Below are 23,837 nucleotides of genomic sequence, written 5' to 3'. Positions count from 1 at the left end.
TTGAAAAGTCTTAAAGTTCATGTGGTGTGGTCCACCTGAGCTTCAGATCAGGCTGATTTTTGTATTTTGAGTTTGATGAAAGATATACTTCATGGTGGTCCTACAAACAAACATATTGTTGGCGTCCTTTTCCCATTGTTCCCTGTTGTGTGGGCCACCTGAGTTGCCTATCTGGTTGGCTGGCTTTTGGCCATAGTGCCTGGAATCAAAGGGCTCACCTGATGGGTTGGAGTGGATTTCACAGAAAAATGGTGAACCCAGAATACTTGATCATCCCATCAAATTTTAACCACGGATCCTTGAAAAAAAAAAAAAAATCAAATCCAAGACTTAGGTGGACCACTATATAGGGAAATATTTAAAAATCACTACTAAAACCAACCAATTCATGTGGTGTAGCCTAAATCTAAATGAGTTTTCTAATATCCATTTATCATAGTATGGTATTTCAAATGGGTGGATTGGATGGCATATATATACCAACTGTACCATGGTGTGCCCCCTTCGTTATTGGATCATCTTGGAATTTTGAGCACCGGTACAAAGAAATAGCGACCCAGTACCTGATAGACCGTGTGTATCTCGTCGAAGTTATTTTTTTCAGTTCACATTATAAATTAAAACCTTCCGTGTCCTGCAGAAGTCACACATGTGTTTGATTAAGAAGAACACAGTCTGGAATATATGCCATTTTGGTCCAACCAAGCATCATTACTGTATATTAGATATAATGGATAGCACAGGGATGGATCTAACCAGAGACTTCTTTGTGGTCATTGTACCATGGGGAGTGAAATAAAACAAGTCAGATGTACCATCATACATAATGTGACAATAGGGTACACGAGAAGTCTCTACCATCAGTGATGCACGGCGGGACGTGATGAGGTCGATCATTATTGTCTTCCTTAGGGGATAACTATGAATTCATGGAGTTCTCTGTACTGCTCATAGAGCTTCAAATCTAGGAGGAATAAAAGCATGAATAATTTCTAATAATTTGAAATAATTTAATTCATGATAAAAGAAATAAAATTACAACTGTTTAAATAATGAGCTCAACCTCATGACAAAATTTTAGACTTAGACTCCAAGTCAAACACCCTAAATACGTGATTTACTATAAATAGTGAACTTACCATTTGTAGACCAACTTTATTCTTATTAGACTTAATGGTTTTCAGCAAAAAATAGTAAGTTTTCAATTTGGCCCAACGAGTTGTTCTCCTAATTTTTCTAAGCTCTTTTGTTGTTGGACACGACTTCTACAACTCAAAGGATAAGAAGTTATGCTCAAACTAATTAAACTTACTATTTATAGTAAAAATGATACTAAATGGGACTTTTGACCATCGATCAAATGAAATCTTGCAAATGGGATGCGTACAACCCGACGTAGCAGGGTTGGTGGGCTTAACCACGTTACCTAAAATCACATATAATGTGTTGAAAAACTCATCCTTTTTTTTTAGCTTGCTTGTTAGTACACCCCACTATCAGTTCACACTTCACTGCTAGCCACCCCCACTTGGGAATCGATACCATGACCTTGGTGTTGAAATGAGGTGTCTTTCACTTAGTCTACCACCTGAGCTATGGATCAGGGTGTTGAAAAACTCATCCTGGTTTTCAATGTACAACTGATTTAAAGTTCCAACAGTCCGTATCATTTTCGCCATGAAAGTGTCTGCGACCTGCTCTACATCAATCAGACATCGTCCCCACACATGTAAGTGAGTGCATGCTATAGGTTTCATGATCCAAACCTAGCATAAAGTGAGATGGAATTGGATTGACTGTGGGTTAGTTCAACCTAGTCACAACCTGCGCCCCAATCATGATCCCATCTAGGCCTCGCTACCATGCATGCACATGAGCCATTGATGGCTTCTAAGTCTAATTGCAAGACTCCTTTCACCCAAGGAAAGGGATCACACAACTAGTAATATTTTCGCGATCACACAATTAGTAATATTTTCGTGCATTAGGCAATCTAAGGCAAGATTCAATGGATGATGTTGGGGGACTGCAAAAGCACACAAAGATGAATTAAGCAAAGTACTCCAATCGCAACAACCAAGTCCAAATACAAACAAACTGAATTTAACGTGGAATGAAGGAAAAAAAAACATGTTACAAAGTGACAATAATACACTATGAAAGCAAAAAATTAGAAGAGATGGAGAGAATACCCGATTCGAACAAGGCTTGAATCTCTCCTTTCAAGCCCTTAAAACCTTTTGAATGAATTAGTAAGCCTTGAGATACCTCCTAATACTGATTACACACACACATACATATATACATACATACATATATATATATATATATATATATATATATATATATATATATATATATATATATATATATATATATAAGCTGTATGAGAATCACTATCGAAATAGGAAACAAATCCCGCACATACGCAACTATGTAACTCTACGCGATAGTTCGATGGCACCTTCAATGAGACTTCGATGGCGTCGATAGATTGTCAATGCCATCGAACCCCATTGATGTGTTCGAACTAAACATCAAAACGTTTCAACAATAAATCATGAATTTTCTGAAATTTTATGATAGCATTGAGTAGGCTATCGATGTCATCGAATAGCCTTCGATGGAATCAAGTAGGACACCTAAAGTGTCCAACAACTAATATGAGAAATTCTGGATTTTTATGATGGCATCGATCATGACTTTGATGGCATTGAAGTCTGCTCGATGGCATCGAACTGTCATTGACAGACTTATTAATTTACATATTTAAGACATCAATCAACAAATAACTGGTTCTGATCACCATGGACTACACGACAATTGTCGAAAGCTCCCTGAGGCCCACCGTGATGTTTATATTCCATTCATACCGTTCATGAGGTAATTTTTGCAATAAACTGAAAACACAAAATATTAGCCTGGTCCAAAACATCTATGTTCCCAAGAATGTTTCATCTGTGGATGTTCGATTCTCACCGTTTCTTATCATGCGAGCCACTTGTGTTTTGGATCTACCTCATTTTTGTGCCAATGTACTAACATAATTCGAAGAAAAAAGATGAACATGGTAGATTTATCACAAGCATCACGGTGGGCCCCCTAGCTTCTTGTCTCATAAAGTTCCTGCAAATCCATGTCCATGTGAATTGGATGACATGACCCACCTGAGTTTTTGCAGGCAAGCAGGTGGTATGGCCCACCTGAGTTTTTGCAATAGTTTTCTTTTGGGGGTGGTGTCATCTTACCAGTAGATTGGATGACATGACAAATAGAAAACAAGAAGGCCCCAAGCAACATCTGGGAAGCTTAAGGGGGAGCATCCCCATCCAAACTGTTATCTGTGCTGTTGTCTTGTTGAGTTTTAGATCAGACTCATTTTTGTCTGTCTAGGAGTATTGTGAGGAACTCGTACACTCGCATCTTCTTACTTCTTAAAAGATCGGTTTCATCATTGCTGGGTTTTTTCGGATGGCAATGGAGGAAGAACAGTTACGAGTGTCAAGATCAAGGTTGAAGTGGTGTACCAGGAGTCAGAATATGTCTGTTACCATATGCTATATGGGCCACCATAAGAAACTTGCACTGAAGGGATGATGGTTCTCATCCATGTTTGTTGACGAATGTAAAACATTGAATAGAAAATTTTCAATGACTCAATTCAACTCAAGAATTTAATGAAACAATAGCTTATTTATGGTAGTTTAGAGAATAAATCCCACAATCTTACCCATACTACACATTGTCTCATATGGGAGCTTACAGCATAATCATTTAATCTGACTGATATAAAATGGTAAGAATTATTCGAACTTCAACCACCTATAATTCCGTTGATTGGAAAAAGATGCATACTCTGTTTTGAAGTCGGAATGTCTATCTAGCTTCTATCACAGAAATAGTTACATCATTATTGGAACAATTCTCTGTTCTGCTTTTAGATGAATTCTCCTCAAACCCCCTTCTTCCTAGAAAGAATGCAGGTCGTTTCGGATTAGCCAACGTTGCCATTTTGTTACTAAGCATAGAAACAACATTGGACATGGTGGGTCTATCCCTCGCACTTTCCTGCACACATAAGAGTCCCATTTGGATGAATCTCAAAATGTCAGAGCCAGTAGATGTATCACCTAACATTGGGTCCATCAACTTCGAGACCCTATCATCCTTCCACAATTCCCATGCCTGAAACAATTACATCTTTCTTGGTTGCAAGTCATTGTCAGATTCCAAAACGAAACAAAAACAAGGTGATTTGAAACATGAAACCAAGATGGTAGATTTGTTCTGGTTACTCACATATCCGAGAAGGTTTAGAGACCTATCAGAATGATAAAAGTTGGTGTTCTTCTTGCCACTGACAATCTCTAGAAGTAAGACTCCGAAGCTAAAGACGTCAGATTTCTCTGAGAAAAGGCCCTCCATTGCATACTCGGGAGACATATAACCACTGGAATTCCACCATTGAACAAAATTTCAATTGAAGTTAGACAATCTGTTGGGCATGTTTATGGGGGTATACAGATGTGTATGTGGTTAGGCGTAGATTAGTACTTGTGAATGAATTTACTTACTAAGTTCCAACAACCCTATTTGTATTTGCCTCTGATTCATTTCGCCCGAAAATTCTCGCCATGCCAAAGTCTGATATCTTGGGGTTCATCTCACCATCCAAGAGAATGTTACTGGCTTTAAGATCTCTGTGAATAACTCTCAATCTGGAGTACTTGTGAAGATAGAGAAGCCCTTGAGCAATTCCATCAATGATGTGGATGCGTTTTCCCCAATCTAAAAGCTTTCCTTGGGCTGGATCTGCATCATTTTTAGACTCAAATATATAAACAAGAAGGTATTTTAGTGCACATGGTAGAGAATATCCTACCAACATAAAGGATATGAATGTAGATGAAGTTGACAGACAGGACTTCGAGATAGTCCATTTCTTAAGTAGTGTTGTCCCATCCACCAGACGTGGTATTTGAGTTTTTTGAGCTAGATCATTGTAATCATAATGTAGGTTGTGGATGAAGCAAGTCTGAAAATTAACTCTAGTAGAATTCAGTAAAAAGAAATTGGTTCCTGATCAGTGCGAATTACAGGGCCAAAATCTGATGACTAAGATAATCTAATCAGTATGAAATTTAATTTGAGTCATGATCCATGTGGAATGGGGCGAAGATTTGGATGGTTTGAGAAGAGTGCATGTATGGCACATGTACAGTGGATGAGAGAATGCAAATTGAGAAATGATGCCAAACTATCACCATACTATTGCGTGAAGTTGGAAAGTGTTAAAGAGCTACAAACCAAAGAGGAGGAAATCCAGGCTTTTGTTGGGCATGTACTCGTAGAGCAGTATCTTTTCTTCTCCTTCAATGCAGCAACCCAAAAGCCTAACAAGATTCATGTGTTGGAGTTTGGCAATAAGTATGATCTCATTTTTGAACTCTTCTAGGCCTTGTCCAGAACTCCTTGAAAGCCTTTTCACAGCGATTTCTTGTCCGTCGTGCAACTTACCCTGAAGATTGTCATTTACCGTCAGCATCTTCTATTCAATATTGACACCCTAAGTGGTGTATACTTCGTGTGTCGGTGTTTTCCAATAAATATATTCCTGTTAAAGCAGAGTTATTTTGCTGAGACATGCATGGAAAGTTGGCAACTAAGTATGTTATTTATGGTAAGATAAAAGTTTTGTTACCTCTACACTAACTTTTAGAGAACGAATCAGCTAAGATGAATTATTTTTCTCTACCTTTCAAATGATAGTTATAGTTTGAGAGGTTGATTAGGATTTGCTTCTTCTTAGAATTATTTTCCTAGTGAGTCTGTTAAAAGCTTGATAGGAAAGATGAGTAGTATTTGAAAACGTATTGGTGAAAAACAAATTACATGATCATTAGTAATTATTTGAGCTAAAGTACTGTATGATCAGTTTGGACTCATAAATACATTTGCAGAGTCGTTTCACTGGTGGGAAGAGGCGGCATGAATAAGAGTGATGTTTTCTTTATTTGCTTTATTTTTTTGTCTTTCTTTCTCATGATTTTCCAAGTCATGGGATATATTTCTGAAATATGGTTTATGTGAATTTCAATCTCTCTCTCTCTCTCTCTCTCTCTCTCTCTCTCTCTCTCTCTCTGTTTCGGCCAAAAATAGTGAGTGTCCAATTTGGCCTAACCATGTTATTCCCCTAATTTTTCTTGTCCTTTTCATGTTGGGCAAACTCCTAAAAGGACCAAAAGTTATAATCAAACTATAACTTACTATTTATAGTAAAAATAAAAGTAAAAGGGGCTTTTGACTGTCGTTCTGATGATGTCTTGCAAATCCAGTGTGGGCAATCTAGCATAGTGGGTTTGGTTGGCTAAAGTAGCCTCTCCTACCCCAAAATCGTATATGATACATCAAAAAACTCATTCTGGTTTGCAAGATACTGTGTTAAGGTTCTGACGGTCCCAATCACTTCCACCTCTGATCCGGCCTTCTCTGGTCCATCTTTGTCATGAAAGTGTCTGTGACCCTCTCTACATCACTTTCGTTCAAATCCCTATGCAGAAATACATGCCATTTCTTTCTATCTAACTTGAACTGGTGTCAATGAAAAGGGTAGAGAAAGCTATCAGTGTAGCAGACGGCCTATGAAAGTGTCCACTACCTGCTCTATCCAGCACATTCCGAGGGAAGCTAACAGAGTGGCAGACTATACAGGGAGTTTAACAAACTATCTGCCCTCCAGCTCCTGTCGAGAGGGGAGCTCCTCCTCTACGGGGCAGCTCTTGGAATGATCAGGGAAAATTAGAGCCATTTTGCACAGTTTCTTCTTATGATAGGCTGCCCCCTCCTTTTTGTCCCAGAGGGCTAGCCCAAATTGTATGCGATCTCTACAGCTTCGCCAAGTTTTATTGAATATATCTATTTCTTCAAAAAGAAAATAAAAATAAAAATATGTTTACCTTATAAACAGGGCCAAAACCACCCTGCCCAAGCTTATTTGCTGGAGAGAAGTTATCTGTCGCAGCTACTATACTTGCAAAACTGTATAGCGGCAACTCCAGACCCTTCCTTCCACCTTCTCTGAGCCTATTTGCATTCATGAGTTCCCTGTCATCTGACCCATCATCTCCTAACTCACGCAATAATACTTCTTGGCTTGTTTCCCGTTTCCCTGGTTGGTAGCAAAACAGTTGCTTCACTTGATGAATCAAAATGTCAATTGCATAGTTCATGACTAGGAGAATTTTTACCTCTATGCATTAGCTTTCGTCCACAGAAACAACACATAAAGGAGCCCAGTAGAAGTATGGACAGAGAGATTGTTAGTGCACTGATTACTTGTATCCTCTTCTTCTTTCCTCTGTCTGAACTTGTATTGTTTTCTGTATTTGAACATGTATTGATTAGTACAAAAAAAGAATGCATGGTTGAAAGTCTATGCGGTTCACAGCACATATATATATATCTATATATATAAAATTTGAGATAAACTTGCAGTTTCCTACTTCTACTAGCATAAGAAAACAAACAAATACACAATTAAAAATGATAAGTGCCAACAGGAAAAAGAAGATGATGATGAAACGATAAAATCTACCAATACGAATGACTTGTTATCAAGAGTAAGTAGGCGTACCAAACTCTGAAGCAGAGAGACGAACATAAACATCAGGGACATTGCCGAAGGTCGTCTCACGAATATTTATCAACTCTCCATCCAACAAGGAACATCCGGCTCTGTTATCATGAGCAGAAACATAAGCAATACAAAAGCAGTTACTCCTGCACTCAAATTCGCAATCTTCTAGGCTGAGACTTGAATTCTTTAGAACTAGAGGGTTATCAGAAAACGTCATGCCACTCAACCGCAAGAACCTATCTTGATTCCCACAATTCAGTTCTGTTCGCCTCACGCACCCCTTTGATCTATGACCTGAATCCCATTCTCTTTGAGAGTAAGGCTCAAACCCGTGCAAGCACTTGCACAAGGACGTACTATCATCGCAGATACCGTATGCCCCACAAGCAGCATAAACATCACATGCCGTTCTTGGTTGAGACCAAAACAAATTCCAAGATTGGCTGTTCTCCAGCCATATCAATTGCTTGAGTTGCCCAGACACGTCCATCACCAATCTTGAAATTATAGTATTATCATAAAGTGAACAAATAAAATATGTCCCATCCTCATTCGATGTGTAGCTGTAATTGAAGATATTATAACTTAGTGCCATTTCGGGAACAAGGGAGAAAATGTGCCCGTTCCATGGGCCACTAGTCCAGTAGTTTTGTCGTGCTCTCCGTATAAGAAACTGATCAGCCAATCCATCGGAATCCATTCCCAAAGTGAAGTCCCCAGGAGCAGGGTCTTCTTCACTTGTCCATGAAGAGAGCATCCAGCTGTTTTGCGGACTTTTTCTATTCAACCCCAGTTTCATGCCAGGGAGATACGTATCTGTAGGATAATCAAAGCTTTGCCATATGATCTGGCCTTCATCATTAGTTGAATTACCTTCTATCAGTATGAAGTTTCCAGTATCCAGTAGCCGAGCACTTGTGTGATTGGTAGCAGAATCAGATGTCACCATGATGTTGCCTCCAATCTCATCCAAGATCATCAGATTCCCATTATTGCTGTTAATTGTAAGGACACCAGATGAATGTGAGAGCGGGGTTCTCCTATTGGCAACCCATACAACCGTTTGTTCCGTGACTTTCTTGTACCATATTCCCACGTAATGATTCTTGGACTTGCCGGGGCTAAAGAAACCCAGCTCGAAAACCTCACCAGCAGAAATCAAGGTCTTCCCGTCAGGGAGTGGTTGGTCTTGTGTGATGGTATCCGCCGCGTGGGAAAATTGAACGCAGAGGCAGTAGAATATGAAGAAACTAAGAAGATTAAACAGTTTGCCGGATTTGCATTCCATCATGGAATGAGTAACAAGCTTGCAATTTGCAATGGAAGGTGATTGAATGGTGCCTATGGCCGATGAGTTAAGGAAACAAACTCCACTGGGCCTGATTACCCAATCATACAGCCAAATGTTCAGTGGTGAAAACCGAAAGATTATGACCACTTCTATAGCCAGTCTGGAAGATGGTCAAAATACTTGGCTACTTGAATTGACTGGTCCAACCCAGAAGCGAGTTGGGGCTGAATGGGCACAACTCACCTGAGTCAGGGGTTACTCGTGTTCTTTAACTGGTTCGGACGCAACAAAATCTGAGTTGACTCGAGCTGGTTATCTCAGACTCGTATGATTCTTAAAACAGAAATCGTTAATAGTGAGTGAAGACGGATTACAGGATACACGAACCGAGTCCTTACGTCAGATACACAGGTACTCAATTCGGAAGCGGATTGCCTATACGGGGCTGCGTGGGGCTCACAGAGATGTTCGTGACTAATCCACTCCGTCCATTTGTTTTGAAAAACAACAAAAGGACATGCTTTTAATAAACAGGAAGATCAAGTACTCAGGTGGGCCACACAAAACGAAACAGTAGGAACAGAAATGCCCACGGTTGAAAAGTTCCTGGAGTTGACCATGATGTTTAAATGCCATCCAGACCGTTCATTGGGTTATTACCACTCAAATAAACCATGGAACAAATATCATCCTGATACAAAACTTCTGTCACCCCTAGCATTCAATCCCAACTGTTTTGTGTAGTATGGCCTCATCAGTTTTGGATCTTCCTTGTGTTTAAATTCATGTCTTATTATGGTCTTGAAAAACAGATGGATGGAATGGATTTATGCAGGACATCTCTGTGGGCCCTACACAACACGGAGCACAGGAGTATCTGTGCGCCCGAGGTCACAGGCAATCCGATTCCCGCAACAATGTGATGTGGGCCCATGGATTCCGCAATCCTTATCAGTATTTTGTTGTTTCCCGACGTGATAGACCAGTTCCGGAAGAGTCCGGATCCTCTGTTATCAAGTCAACAGAGAATTCCTGATACCCAAATTCTCATTGGTCCACGTCACCACTCACTAAAAAAATAAAAAATATATAAAACAGCTTCGGACGCCAAACCATTAGGGTAATAGGAATTCTCTGTTGACCTGATAACAGAGGATCCCGACTCGTTCCGGAATAGTCCTTCGTATGGTAATTGCAGCCTTTCCGTCAGTGGCCTTTAAAAAAAAAAAAAATGGTTCGGAAAATATTTGAAGTAAAATGTCAAAAGACGTGTAATGGTGAGGAAAAGATCTAAAGTGAAATGGCAGGGGTGGGAAACTACACAGCAATATCCTATTTCCGAAGCATAGTCCCGTTTGTCAGCGTTGACGACGGACGTAAATTTCCTAAAAAGTGAGGAAAGCCTATGAAACAAAATCAGTTTTTGGGTCATGCCTTAAAATGACCTCTCCAAATGCATCCACACCATCCATCCATTTAAAGAGATCATTTCAGTGTATGACACAAAAAAATAAGACAGATCTAAAGTTTAACTGGACTACATCACAGACCGAAGTGTCAACCAGGCTTTTGAAATGACATTTTGGGAAACAGTCATGGTTGACCATTAAAAACTTGTGGGCCACAAAAGTTATGAACCACGGTAATATATAATTTTCCTTTCATTCGAGTGTGTGACCTTATTAACCGGTTGGATGGCAAATAAGCATCAAGGAAAACATCATGTTGGGCTCCAAAAAGTTTTTAATGGCTATGGTCCACCTGAGATTTTGATCTGCTTCATTTTTTGGATACCAAGACAGGGCCGCACCTAAAATGCTCTTCTCCCAATGGACAAAAGTCTAACAATCATATCATTATATTCTAACTCGTGTATTTTTCTCCGCCAGGTCATGCATCATAGGGTCCACTAAATAGGAGCTCAAGAATATTGATTTCTATATTGTCTTTTTTGCAATTTCTTCCAAATAATTTCTCACATGCGCCTAATTTCGAATTGGAAATTGAAAATTGAAAATTGAAATGAGGAGAGGATTGCTGATTCTACATGCAGGACAGGGCCTTGTTTTGTTACTACTGTAACTAAGTCTTTCTGTAATGGAAACTAGATAAGTGGCTTCAATGATTCCGAACACTCAGCTTGTGGGCCCAACTGGAGTGATGTCAGGAGGCAAATGAACCCCCAGTTTATCAAATGGTGTCAGAGCCATAACGGGTCAGGTATGATGGGGCCCACCAGATAGAAGCTCAAGCCTAACTGTTGGCTGCGATGGAGGAGAGAGAGATGGGGAGCATGTAACATGAGTGAGGATTTTTACATACTATATATTACAAAATTACTCTCTGAAATCTTAATAGGCGCAGTAGGGCTGACGTGCTGTTGTAAATGGTCCAAACCTTGTCTGATCGAGTAACAAGCCTTAATTTTAAGGCTGAATCCATTCTGTAGGCCACATTCTCCATTCTAAGCCTGGTTGAGGCATTCCGGCCCGCAAGCTCAACCAATCAGCCTGGCCCATTGACAGCCTTACGTCTAAGTGGGTAGCTGATACTTTGATATAATTATATGTATGCCACGTACAATTTTAATTTAAAAGTGTGTGCATATATATCCATCAGACTATCAAAGTATCGAAATTTTTTCTCTTTCATCTTTCAAGAAGTAGAAATTTTCAATGGTGTGAGTTTACTGATCACATCTTCTATTCACTGATGTTATTTGTCTATGGATTAGATTCAATGATTTTCAGTTTATTGTCTTGCACAATCATTTATATCTTCTCCATCTATGTCACTGCACATCCGCTAACCTAATCGCCATACCAGATCTGTCCTAGCTGTAACTGCCAGCTATAATCTATCGGCCCAGCACATCAGTCTTAAGCCCAAGCTTAAAATAATGTTTGGGCCCGATGTCAACTAAGCCCACCTTAAATTAAAATTGATCAAATCATTATCTCTAAAGGTAGTTTTCCCTAATCCATCCAATGATCAAGTGGGCTGCAAGTGCAAAAGAAATATACATTTTAAACCAACTGGTTGTATATAAGCGGCCAGGATCATTCAATAAATATGATTTTGAATAAATGGGTTAAAACTCATATTTACCAGAAACTTTCAAAAAAAGGAAAAAGAAAAAAAGTGAAAAGTCAGAGGTGGGAAGCGAAACAGCAACATCCTGAATTTCCAAATCATAGTCCCATTTGTCAGGATTGAGACGGTCGTGAATTTCCTAAAGGCTGAGGATAGCATACGAAACAAAATCAGTTTCTGGGTCATGCCCTAAAATCATCTCTCCAAATGTATCGACACCGTCCATCCATTTGAAGAGATCATTTCAGGGCATGACCCAAAAAACTAAGACAGATCTAAAGTTTAACTGGACTACATCACAGAAAGCAGTATGACAATGATGCCCACCATTGAAACGATTCTACGCCTGCCACGCTGTTTATTTTCCATCTAATATGTTCATGAGATTATACAGACCTAATTGAAAGGAAAAAAAACAAATATCTGCTTAACACAAAACGTCATAAGTTTTCAATGGAAGGATTTAATCACCACTGCTATGTGGTGTGGTCCACTAGAGCTTTCCATCTTACTCATTTTTCTTTTGTTATTTCTCTTAAATAACGAAGAAAAATCAATAAATCATTAGAAAATGACATTATACATCATTGTGGGTCCCACATATGACTTCGATGCACCCCAAGTTCCGTGGTGCGTAGCATGCCACGCATTCTGCTTCCCTTCCAGACAGTGGCGTCAACAAGGCTTTAAAAATATGACAATGCTACGTTTGAAATCCAAGAGCATTCCTCTCGGGAGCAGGTTCGGTACCGCGTGGTCCTCAACCAAAACGGTGGTGCCGTTATGTCGACGTTGATGTTTTTATTATAGCTACGTACTGTACATTCATTTTTTCAGATCATCTTATATAATGATCCAGAAATGAAGCAGATTAAAATCTCGGGTGGGTCATACCATGGGAAACAATGATGATTGACTATTAAAAAATTGTTGTGGCCACAAAAGCTATGAACCCTGGTAATATTTGTTTTTACCTTCATTCAGGTGTGTGTGACTTTATTAACATGTTAGATGGCAAATAAGCATTATGGAAAATATCGCGGTCTTAGGAGGTTTTTAATGGTGGAGTGTTCAATTATAAGCATTGTTTCCTATGGTATCGTCCACCTGAGATTTCGTTCGCTTCATTTTTTAGATCATCCACTAAAATGACCAAATAAAATGTTTGGACGGCATGGATATAGAATACATACAACATGGTGGGCCACACAATAATGGCTGCACTGTCTTGGGTAAGGCCGGGGTGCACCTAAAATGGCCTTCTCCGAATGGACAAAAGTCTAACAATCATATTACTAGATTCTAACCATGCACTTTCCTCTACCAGGTCATGCATCATGGTGTCCACAAAGAAGATTGATTTTTATATTATCTTTTTTGCAACTTCTTTCAAATAATTTCTCACATCCCCCCAACTTTGATAATGAAATTGGAATGAGGAGAGGATTGCTGATTCTACATGCAGGACAGGGCCTTGTTTTGTTACTAATGTAACTCTTTCTGTAATGGAAACTAAATAAGTGGTTTGGATGATTCCGAACACTCAGCTTGTGGGCCCCACTAAGTGATGTCAGGAGGCAAATGAACTCCCAATTTATCAAATGGTGTCAGAGCCATTAGTATGGTGGGGCCCACTAGATAGAAGCTCAAGCCTAACGATTGGCTCCGACGGAGCAGAGAGATGGGGAGCATGTAACATGAGTAAGTGAGGATTTTTACATACTATATATTACAAAATTACCCTTTAAAACTTTAATGGGCTCAGTGGGGCTGACTTACTGTTGTAAATGGTCCAACCTGTCTGAGAAACACACCTTAATTTTAAGGCCCAACCCATCCTGTACGCCACGTTACTCCATTCCAAGCCTGATTGAGGCAGGCCGGCCCAAAAGCTAAACCAATCAGCCTGGTCCATTGACAATCCTACATATAAGTGGGTACCCGATGCTTTGATATAATTATATGCATGCCACATGCAATTTTAATTTATAAGTGGGTGCATATCCATCAGACTATCAAAGTATCAAAACTAATTATTTTTTTTCTCTTTCATCTTTCAAGAAGTAGAAATTTTAAATGGCATAAGTTAACTGATCACATCTTCTATTCACTGATGTTATTTGTCTATGGATTAGATTCAATGATTTTCAGTTCATTGTCTTGCACAATCATTCATATATTCTCCATCTACGTCACTGCACGTCCAGTAATCTAATCACCGTACCAGATCTGTCCTAGCTGTAACTGCCAGCTATAATCTATGGGACCAGCACAGCAGTCTTAAGCCCAAGCTTAAAATAATGTTTGGGCCTGGTGTCAACTAAGCCCACCTTAAAAATTGATCAAATCATTATCTCTGAAGATAGTTTTCCCTAATCCATCCAATGATCAAGTGGGCTGCAAATGTAAAAGAAATATACATTTTAAATTACCAACCGGTTGTATATAAGCGGTCAGGATCATCCAATAAATATAATTCTGAGTAAATGGGTTAAAAATCATATTTGATAAGAACCATTAAAAAACAAAAAGGTATGTGCATGATTCCTTTCAGAGAAATTACTTGGAAGAGGTTGCCGGAAAAGACATTATAGAAATAAATGCAGAGCTTATATCTGCTGGTGGGCTCTATCATACTTGACCCAGAATATTAAAACCCGCACGTTAGAATATCAGGTCATTTGATTCTTAAACTTTTCTTCTGCCAGCGCAAGTCGGAAGCGGATTGAGTCCGACCCCGGGACAATAAGCGGTCCAACCATAGCTCCTGTGGGGTCCTCCTTGATGTATATGTTTATCCAGGGCGTCCATCAAAAATTTCGAATCACCTTAAAGAGTGAGCCCAAAACTAAAGCAGATCCAATGCCGGAGCATACCACAAAATTGTGAGCTCGGGTCACAATGAATGCCCAAAGCATTAAATGCAAGAGTCATCTCCATACAGTCCACCTGAGCGTCAATGTCATCGAATAACCTTTGATGGCATCAAACCTCTTTCTATGGTAGTCAGCATAACTCTTAAAGTGTCCGGCAACAAATATGATAAATTTCGGATTTTTACAATGGCATCGAATAGGACTTTGATGGCATTTAAGACTGCTCGATGGCATCGAAGACCTTTTGATTCACAGATTTAAGACATCAATCAACAGATAACCGGTTCTGATCACCATGGGTTGCACGACAGCTGTCAAAACCTCCTCGAGGCCCACCATGATGTTCATATTCCATCCATACCATTCATATGGTAATTCTTACTGCGATAAATTGAAAACACAAAATATTAGCCTGATCCAAAACATCTATGGCCCCGAGAATGTTTCATGCCTAGATGCTCGATTCTCACTATTTCCTATCATGCAGGCCTCTTGTGTTTTGGATCTGCTTCATTTTTTGCTCCATGGCCTAACATGATTCGAAGAAAAAAAGATGAACATAGTAGATTTCTCACAAGCATAATGGTGGGCGCCCTAGCTTCTAGTCTAAAACAGTTCCTGCAAATCCATGTCCTTGTGGATTGGATGACATGACCCACTTGAGTTTTCCCAGGCAAGCAAGTGGTATGGCCCACCTGAGTTTTAGCAATACTTTTCTTTGGGGGGTGTTAATTCATTCAGGTGGTGTCATCTAATCAGTAAATTGGATGACATGATGATGTAGAGCGAGTTGCAGACACTATCATGACCAAGATGGACCAGAGAAGGCCAGATCAAGGTAAAAGTCATCAATACCGTTAGAACCTTAAAACATGCATATCTTACAAACCGGAATGAGTTAATCGACATACCATATATGATTTTGAGGTAGGATGAGCTACTTTAGCCAACCTTGCCGGGTTGCCCACGCCGAATTTGTGAGATTTCATCAGATCGACGGTAGAATTCCATGTTTATTTCCATGTTTACTATTTTTAGCAAGTTTTGGTTTGATCATAACTTTTCATCCATTGGAGCTTCAGGAGTTGTGTCCAATATAAAAAATGTGTAGAAAATTTAGGATAATAATGTGGTTAAGCCACATAGGACAGTTACTATAAATAGTAAGTTACGAATTTTATGGAGTTTTACTTGCAGTTTAATTCTGAAACTTCTTACAAGGCTTGGTATTCCTATTTAAAGGGTTGTAGAATCGTTTATTTCATCTATCAATTATCAACAAATTTATTTTTAGAATTATTTCTAGTTTCTATCTTTCTTCGTGGATTCGATAAGTCTCTGTGAGGAGTCTAGAGAAGCCCCGTGGATTCGAAGTAGTTTTCCTTGAGGAAGACGGTGATCGACCTCATCATGTTCATCCCTACATCACATAACAAATTGAAAACAAGAAGGCCTCAAAGAACATCAGGGAAGCTTTAAGGGGGGGCATCCCTGATGTAGATTAGGTCGACTTTCATGTTCAAGATGGACTAGAGAAGGCCCAATAGAAGGCAGGAGTCATCAAGACCGTCAAAACCTTAAAACAGGTATATCTCGCAAACTGGAATGAGTTGTGTCACGCCCCAAAATTCGGGTACAGAGTGTGCACCCTCAAACCCGAGTTTCGGTTCGTAACTTATACACAAAGTATACTAACTTAATTCTTTAATCAGTTTAATCGCATGTGATATTTACATTCAATATAAAGTCCACTATAATCTCAATCACACATACATAATACATAACACCAATCAACTAAGCATTTATAAATGTTGATAACCCTTAAAATAAAATAAACCTTAAAATCATTCATTTATTATACCATTATACTATAATGATATTTATTCCATGCTAATATTAATCCAAAGAAATAAAGCTAAATAATTTCTTAAAGTCTCAAAATAAATACCAATATGCATTATTCGTTAATTAAGCTGTGCTAACAAAATAAAACATATAATCAAAAAATTTTCAATGCCGCCACTTCATCCTTAGATAAGTATGGTCATGTTTCAGGTGGGTCGTGTTCAGGTACAGTAGATCCTTCCAGTTCTTGCGCCACGTCATCTGCTAATGGCTCTTCTGTATGGTTTTCTATCAATAAAAATGTATGTTGGCCAGGCTTACTGATATAACCCAGCATGGTTCATAATCATAGTAATTAAAATAATACAAAAATACATGTACAAAGATATGAATGTAAAATGAGGTATGAATGCATCAGATGAGGTGATCGTCCATCTGCTTGAGTTGGAGGTCGTCAACTCGCATCCACCTGTTGGGTAGGTTTCCACCTTTCGGTAAGCTTGGGCATAGCCCGCATCTGGTAACGCTCTACTAGGATCGACATTTCTTCCAGGGAGGGCCCCTAGGATCGACCATGCATTATGCAATGCAATGAATGAGGGATAATATGTAAATGCATATTTTTCATATTTGGCATAGTTGTCTCGATTAAAATATTCACATATAAATTTATCGTACAATTATCATATCAAAATATTAAACCAGTAAATCAATCAAACAATTACAATGATTTATTTTAATTTTAATGAATTATGAGACAAGTTGGGTCACTTACCTAAGTTTGGTAGTATTGACTTTGCAATGTAATTAGGTTGATTTGAATGTCGGGGTCCTATCAATTATATCAACAGTATTATTATTCATTTATTTGTATTACATGGTGGGGCCCACCTTTGATTAACATCCTAGGTGGCCAGATCCAAAATAATCAAATAATTTAAATTTCTATTCTATTTTTTTCCTTTATAAGATTATAAAATTGAATGATAATTACTTGATCGGGGTGGTCTATTGGATGGTTAGATCATTCAAATCCTTGAGGTCTTGTCATGTTTTACTTTTATGCATTTGATGAGTGGTGTGGATCTAACCACACATTCACCAATGGCCCATCTTGACCTTTTACGCCAAGTGATAGCAACACTTGTGCAAAATATCTAAGATTCCTTTATCAAATACTTCTAGATCTAACAAATGTGGCCCATCTAATGGTTAGATTGATCTGAATATTAGGGCCCTTGTATATTTTGGCCTTAGGGATCATACGATCCATAAAGACCAAATCTAATTTTATAAATGGTCCGATAAAACGTGGCATATCGAATCAAATTATATTAGATATATAAAAATATTAGAATGAGGACGATATACATACCCGATGTAAGCGCTCCAAAATTTTCTTTCTCCTTTTCTTTGTTGTCGCAGGTAGCCTTTTTGTTAATATTTAAGTTTGACTAGAACTCTTTTTATCTTGAGAGATACGGGGAGGGTTTAAAAGTATATTTAAACTAAACGAGTTAATGATTTAGATAGGATAGGAGATATAATAGATTTGAATTAAATAAATAAAAATAAATATAAGATAATATATATATATTTATTAATATTATTAAATTATTCATGGACCTTACATTCTACCCCCATAAAAGAAAATTTCCGTCCTCAAAATTTACCTGAAACTACTACTCAAAGAGATGATGACATTTCTCACGAATTTCTCTTTCCTGCTCCCAGGATGCTTCGTCTACTTCATGATGACTCTATAAAACCTTGACTAAATGTACCGTCTTAGTGCATAACACGTGCTTCTTGCGATCCAGTATTCAAACTGGTTTCTCCACGTAAGATGTATCTTCCTGTAAATCGAGATCTTACCATTCAATCACATGAGAATCATCCCTCTTATACTTCCATAGCATCGATACATGGAAAACATTATGGACATTGGCCAATTGAGGAGGTAATGCAAGTCGATATGCCACTTCTCCAATCCGCTCTAATATTTCAAATGGTCCGATAAAACGTGGTGCGAGTTTTCCCTCAGTACCAAATCGTATCAATCTCTTCATGGGAGAAACCTTCAAAAACACATAGTCTCCTACTGTGAACTCTAGATCTCGTCTTCGATTGTCGGCGTAACTCTTTTGACGACTCTGGGCAGCTTGTAGTCGCTTTCAAATAATTTCAACTTTTTTAATAGCTTCTTGAACAACATATGGCCCAATTAAACGTTTCTCACCTACCTCGACCGAACAGTTAGGTACTCGGCAAGGATGTCCATACAAGATTTCGTACGGAGCCATACCAATGCTTGCTTGGTAACTATTGTTGTAGGCGAATTCAGCATAATCTATGTTGTCGTCCCAGCTCCCCTTGAAATCTAGAGCGCATGCACGTAACAGGTCTTCTAATATTTGATTCACACGTTCCGTTTTTCCATTAGATTGTGGATGATATGTTGTGCTATAGTCCGTAGTCATACCCATAGCTTCCTGTAGACTTGTCCAGAATCACGAAGTAAAACGTGGGTCTCGATCCGATACAATAGAACTAGGGACACCATGAAGTCTCATTATTTCCTTGATGTATAGCTTAGCGAGTTCCTGCATTGAATAATTGATAAGGATATGAATAAAGTGCGCTGACTTGGTCAGTCGATCAATAATTACCCAAATTGAATCGTGCTTCTTTTGTGTCTTAGGAAGATCGACTATAAAGTTCATACAAATACAATCTCACTTCCACTCAGGTACTTTCAGAGGCTGCAATAATCCTGATGAGTTTTGATGATCCGCCTTTACCTGCTGACACACAAAACATCTTGACACATAATCAGCGATTTTTCTCTCCATATTCGGCCACCAAAATGATCGTTTCACGCTATGATACATCTTTGTGCTTCTCGCATGAATTGTAAACTTAGTTCGGTGCGTATCATTTAGAATCTCGTCTTTTAGATCTGGAATATTAGGCACACAAAGTCGACCTCGATACCGAATTCCCTTATCGTCCCCCATACTCCAATCTAAAGTCTTATCATTTTGATACTTGGCTATCATTTTTAAAAATCACTCACTATTCGTTTGAGCTTCGATTATTCACTCAACAAGAGTCCGTTTTACCATAATGTTACATATGCAAATCTTCTTTTCTTGAAAATTCAATCGAATATCAAACTCTCTAATGAAATTCAACATTTTCCATTCGTGTACCATTAAGCTGGCTACACTCTTTCGTTTATATTCTTTTCTACTCAAAGCATCAGCAACCGGATTAGCCTTACCGGGATGATAGGACGACGAGAAATCATAATCCTTAAGAAATTCCATCCATCTTCTCTGCCTCATGTTCAAGTCCTTCCGAGAGAATAGATACCTCAAACTCTAGTGATTTGTATAAAGCTCGAACTGTTCGCCATACAAGTAATGCCGCCAAATCTTCAATGCAAATACAATAACACCCAACTCTAGGTCATGGGTCAGATAAGTACGTTCATGGAGTTGCCTTGATGCATATGCAATCACCTTGACCCCTTGCATTTATACATAACCTAGACCTTTACTTGATGCATCGGTGTAAACTTCATATAGTAACCCATCCTTCGGGAGGGTTAGAGTGGGAGTTGAGGTTAAGAGTTGCTTCAGTTCAGCAAAAGCTTCTTCACACTTTTCAGTCCACTTGAAGGGCACTCCTTTTCGAGTTAAACTTGTTAGCGGTCCGACAATCTTCGAAAAATCCTTAATAAACCTTTTATAATATCCAGCGAGCCTAAGAAAGCTTCTAACTTCTAACACACTTGTGGGCTGTTCCCACTTCACTACAGCTTCGATCTTCATAGGGTCAACCGCAATACCTTTTTCTGAAACAATATGCCCAAGAAATTTATCACTCTCATTCCAGAACTCACACTTAGAAAACTTAGTATATAACTGGTTATCTTTTAGAGTCTGCAACGCCGTCCTTACATGTAGCTCATGCTCTTCACTGGTCTTCGAGTAAATCAGAATGTCATCAATGAACACGATAATAAAGTTATCCAGATAAGGCTGGAACACCCTATTCATCAGGTCCATAAACACTGCATGTGCATTGGTCAACCCAAACGGCATGACCAAGAATTCATAATGACCATAATGTGTTTTGAAAGCAATTTTACAGATATCCTTTTCTTTAACACGTAATTGGTGGTAACCTGATCTCAAATTGATCTTAGAAAAATATCGAGCTCGTTTCAACTGATCAAACAAATCATCTATATGGGGTAATGGGTACTTATTTTTTAATCGTCATCTGATTTAAGCGGCGATAATTAATACACAACTGTCGAGTGCCATCCTTTTTATTTACAAAAAGTACTGGCGCACCCCAAGGAGAAGTATTTGGTCGAATAAATCCTTGGGACCTCAAACCTTCCAGCTGCTCCTTCAGCTCCTTCAATTCAATAGGCGTCATTCGATATGGAGACAGATGTTGATGCCGATCCTGGTAAGAGATCGATACCAAAATCCACTTCTCGCTGAGGTGGTAGTCCTGGTATATCTTGAAAAACTTCAGGATATTCCTGCACAACCGGAATCAAATCCACCATTTTTTTCTTGTTTCTCATTACCAATCAATGTCATAACACGCTCGATCTTCTCATTCTTCTTCTTCCCTTGAATCATAATTGGTTCTCTTCCTGGTGCTACAAAGGTAACTGTCTTCGCATAACAATCCAATGTCGCATAATTTCGACTAAGCCAATCCATTCCGAGAATAACATCGTATCCCGCCATACTCATTTCTATTAAATTAGATAATATAGGAATATCGCCTATCATAAGGGGAATAAATTTATATATTTTGTCCAAAACAATTGACTTGCCGATGGGGAATTCTACAATTTGCTTATCTAGGATTTCTGACTTCAATCTTAATCGAGATACTAACGACGATGAAATAAAAGATAAAGTAGCTCCAGAATCAAATAATATAAAAATTGAAGTATCATGCGTTTCGATCATACCTTCCACAACGTTATTATTTTCTTTTAGATTCTCCTTATATGAGATGGAATAAACCCGTGTATGTGGTGGCTATTGCCTATTGGGATGATTCCCTTGGCCTTGAGGAATTGATGGAGATGATCAATTTTGCTAATTCTGTTGTGGTTGAGGCGGTTGGGTATGTGATACTTGCGATGTTTGACTTGTTGGTTCAGATGATGCTCGAAGTTGCAATCGCGGTGGTATCTATTGAAGAGGCGTTATACCCATATCTTTCATCTTAGTTCTGCACACCTGAGTCATGTGACCATACTTACCATAGTACGCACAATTTCCTAAAAAATATCGCTCTTGGGTTCTCGATGTTGATGATTGAATTTCCATTCTGGGTTTCTTCTTTGGTGGTTGGTGTTGGGTAAGTGTCGGCCTATTTCTTTGTCCTATTTCTTTTAACTGTACACGAGATTTGAGAAACCGCTCTGTATCTTGTTCGGTTCGTAAGGCCTTATCGACTACTTTTGAGTATTTCTTCACATCCACGTAACAAAATTTTGTTCTGATATTATGTCTTAACCCTTCTTCAAAATTTGTAATCTTATAATATTCATCTTCCATTACTTTTGGCACATAACCTGCTAATTCAGCAAATTTTGCTTCATACTGGGCTATCGACATGGTACCTTGTTCTAGCTTTGAAAATTTTGCCATTTTTTGGATGCAGTACGCTTTAGGAAAATATTTCTCATGGAACTTTTCCTGAAATTCATTCCAGGTCCACACATGATTAGCTAGAACCATTCTCTTTGCAGCTCTCCACCATACATCGGCTTTGCCCTGAAGAATAATGGACGCCAGTCTAACTTTCTGATCATCAGGGCAGTTCATGGCTTCTAGTACTTTCTCAATCTGCTTCAACCTATCTTCTTCTATTGATGGGTCAGATGTACCCTTAAATACTGGTGGTCGTAACTTTGTAAACCTTTCAAGCAAATATACCTCACGAAGCTGATCAAACCTTAGTGAAGATGTGTTCCGTTGATGTTGGGGTGTCTGATTTAAGGTGACTAACATGCCCCACTGAACGGCGAACTATTCCTGTTGTTGTTTTAGCATTCCCGCCATTTGTGCTACCAACCCAAAGGCAGCATCCCACGGCTGAACATTTAGTCCTGCGAGGTTAGTTCGAATAGTAGTTGGGGATAACGGGAGTTGCGTACTAGGTCTAACATCTGCCATGTTAACTGAAGAAAGAGGCGGTGGAGGAGCTTGTCCTGCTTCATTGACTTCATTCTCATTTTGCTTATCAGGAGCTGTTCCAGATTCTTCAGGAATAGGAGGATTTGGTAAGGGAGTATCTGGGAGAGGTGCGCTTACGGATGGTATTAAATCACGAATACTACGTGTCTTCTTAGTGGCCATAACTCCTATAAGATAAATTATTAATAATTCAGTAGACTTTATAGATTCTATAATTCATATTAAATATTATAAAAATACCTTAGCATTATTAACAAAGAAAAATTCTACAAATCATCAAGTTAGTAGTGCTACATTATGAATAAACCAGTTCACTATCCATGGCTACTATTCCAATCATTGGTTTATATGGTTAAAAATTTCAAATATATCTCAAAATTTTTCTGAAAGTTTTTACATGAGCATATAACATTTTCACAAAATTTCAGCTCAATCAGACGACCACAAAATTTTAAAAAATTGCTGCAATCAGACTTGTTCAGATTTAGACGATTTTTAACCAGTCTACACTAATTCCTAAAATCATTATAGTATCTGTCATATTTAAATTATTCAATTTTTTTTATTAAATTTAGACTTCTATATCTATGATTAGGCTTTTAAATTACCTTAATCGGAGTTATATTTATTTAGTTATATATTTATTTAAAGATACTTGATTTCTGCTGTCCATTGCTGTCTGACAGTACATTACAACTTAAATTACTTTAAAATTTGTTCAAAGGTCCAGATTTATGTCTCCAATGAATATAATTAAGTTAAATTTTCACTTCAGATAGTAATAAATGAATTATAAATTATATATATAGATATATTTCATTATATAAAAGCATTATAATGGGAAGTTGTAAGTT

At 38.4% G+C, this 23,837-nt stretch overlaps 1 protein-coding gene across 1 annotated transcript; it reads right to left on the bottom strand.

The window, feature by feature from the left end:
* Nucleotides 1-3,474: 3,474 nt before the first annotated feature.
* Nucleotides 3,475-21,193, bottom strand: LOC131220266 (receptor-like serine/threonine-protein kinase SD1-8). The gene is made up of 8 exons (XM_058215217.1): nucleotides 21,151-21,193; nucleotides 20,336-20,819; nucleotides 7,634-9,015; nucleotides 7,248-7,379; nucleotides 6,957-7,195; nucleotides 5,308-5,518; nucleotides 4,575-4,812; nucleotides 3,475-4,450 (listed from the first exon to the last, which is right to left on the bottom strand). Exons 1-8 carry the CDS (start codon nucleotides 21,191-21,193, stop codon nucleotides 4,195-4,197), a joined length of 2,985 nt encoding a protein of 994 aa, XP_058071200.1. The 3' UTR covers nucleotides 3,475-4,194.
* Nucleotides 21,194-23,837: the final 2,644 nt, after the last annotated feature.

The sequence above is a fragment of the Magnolia sinica genome, chromosome 12 (genome assembly GCF_029962835.1).
Source record: "Magnolia sinica isolate HGM2019 chromosome 12, MsV1, whole genome shotgun sequence".
Lineage (NCBI taxonomy): Eukaryota > Viridiplantae > Streptophyta > Magnoliopsida > Magnoliales > Magnoliaceae > Magnolia > Magnolia sinica.
This window is presented reverse-complemented; position numbering and strand designations above follow the sequence as displayed.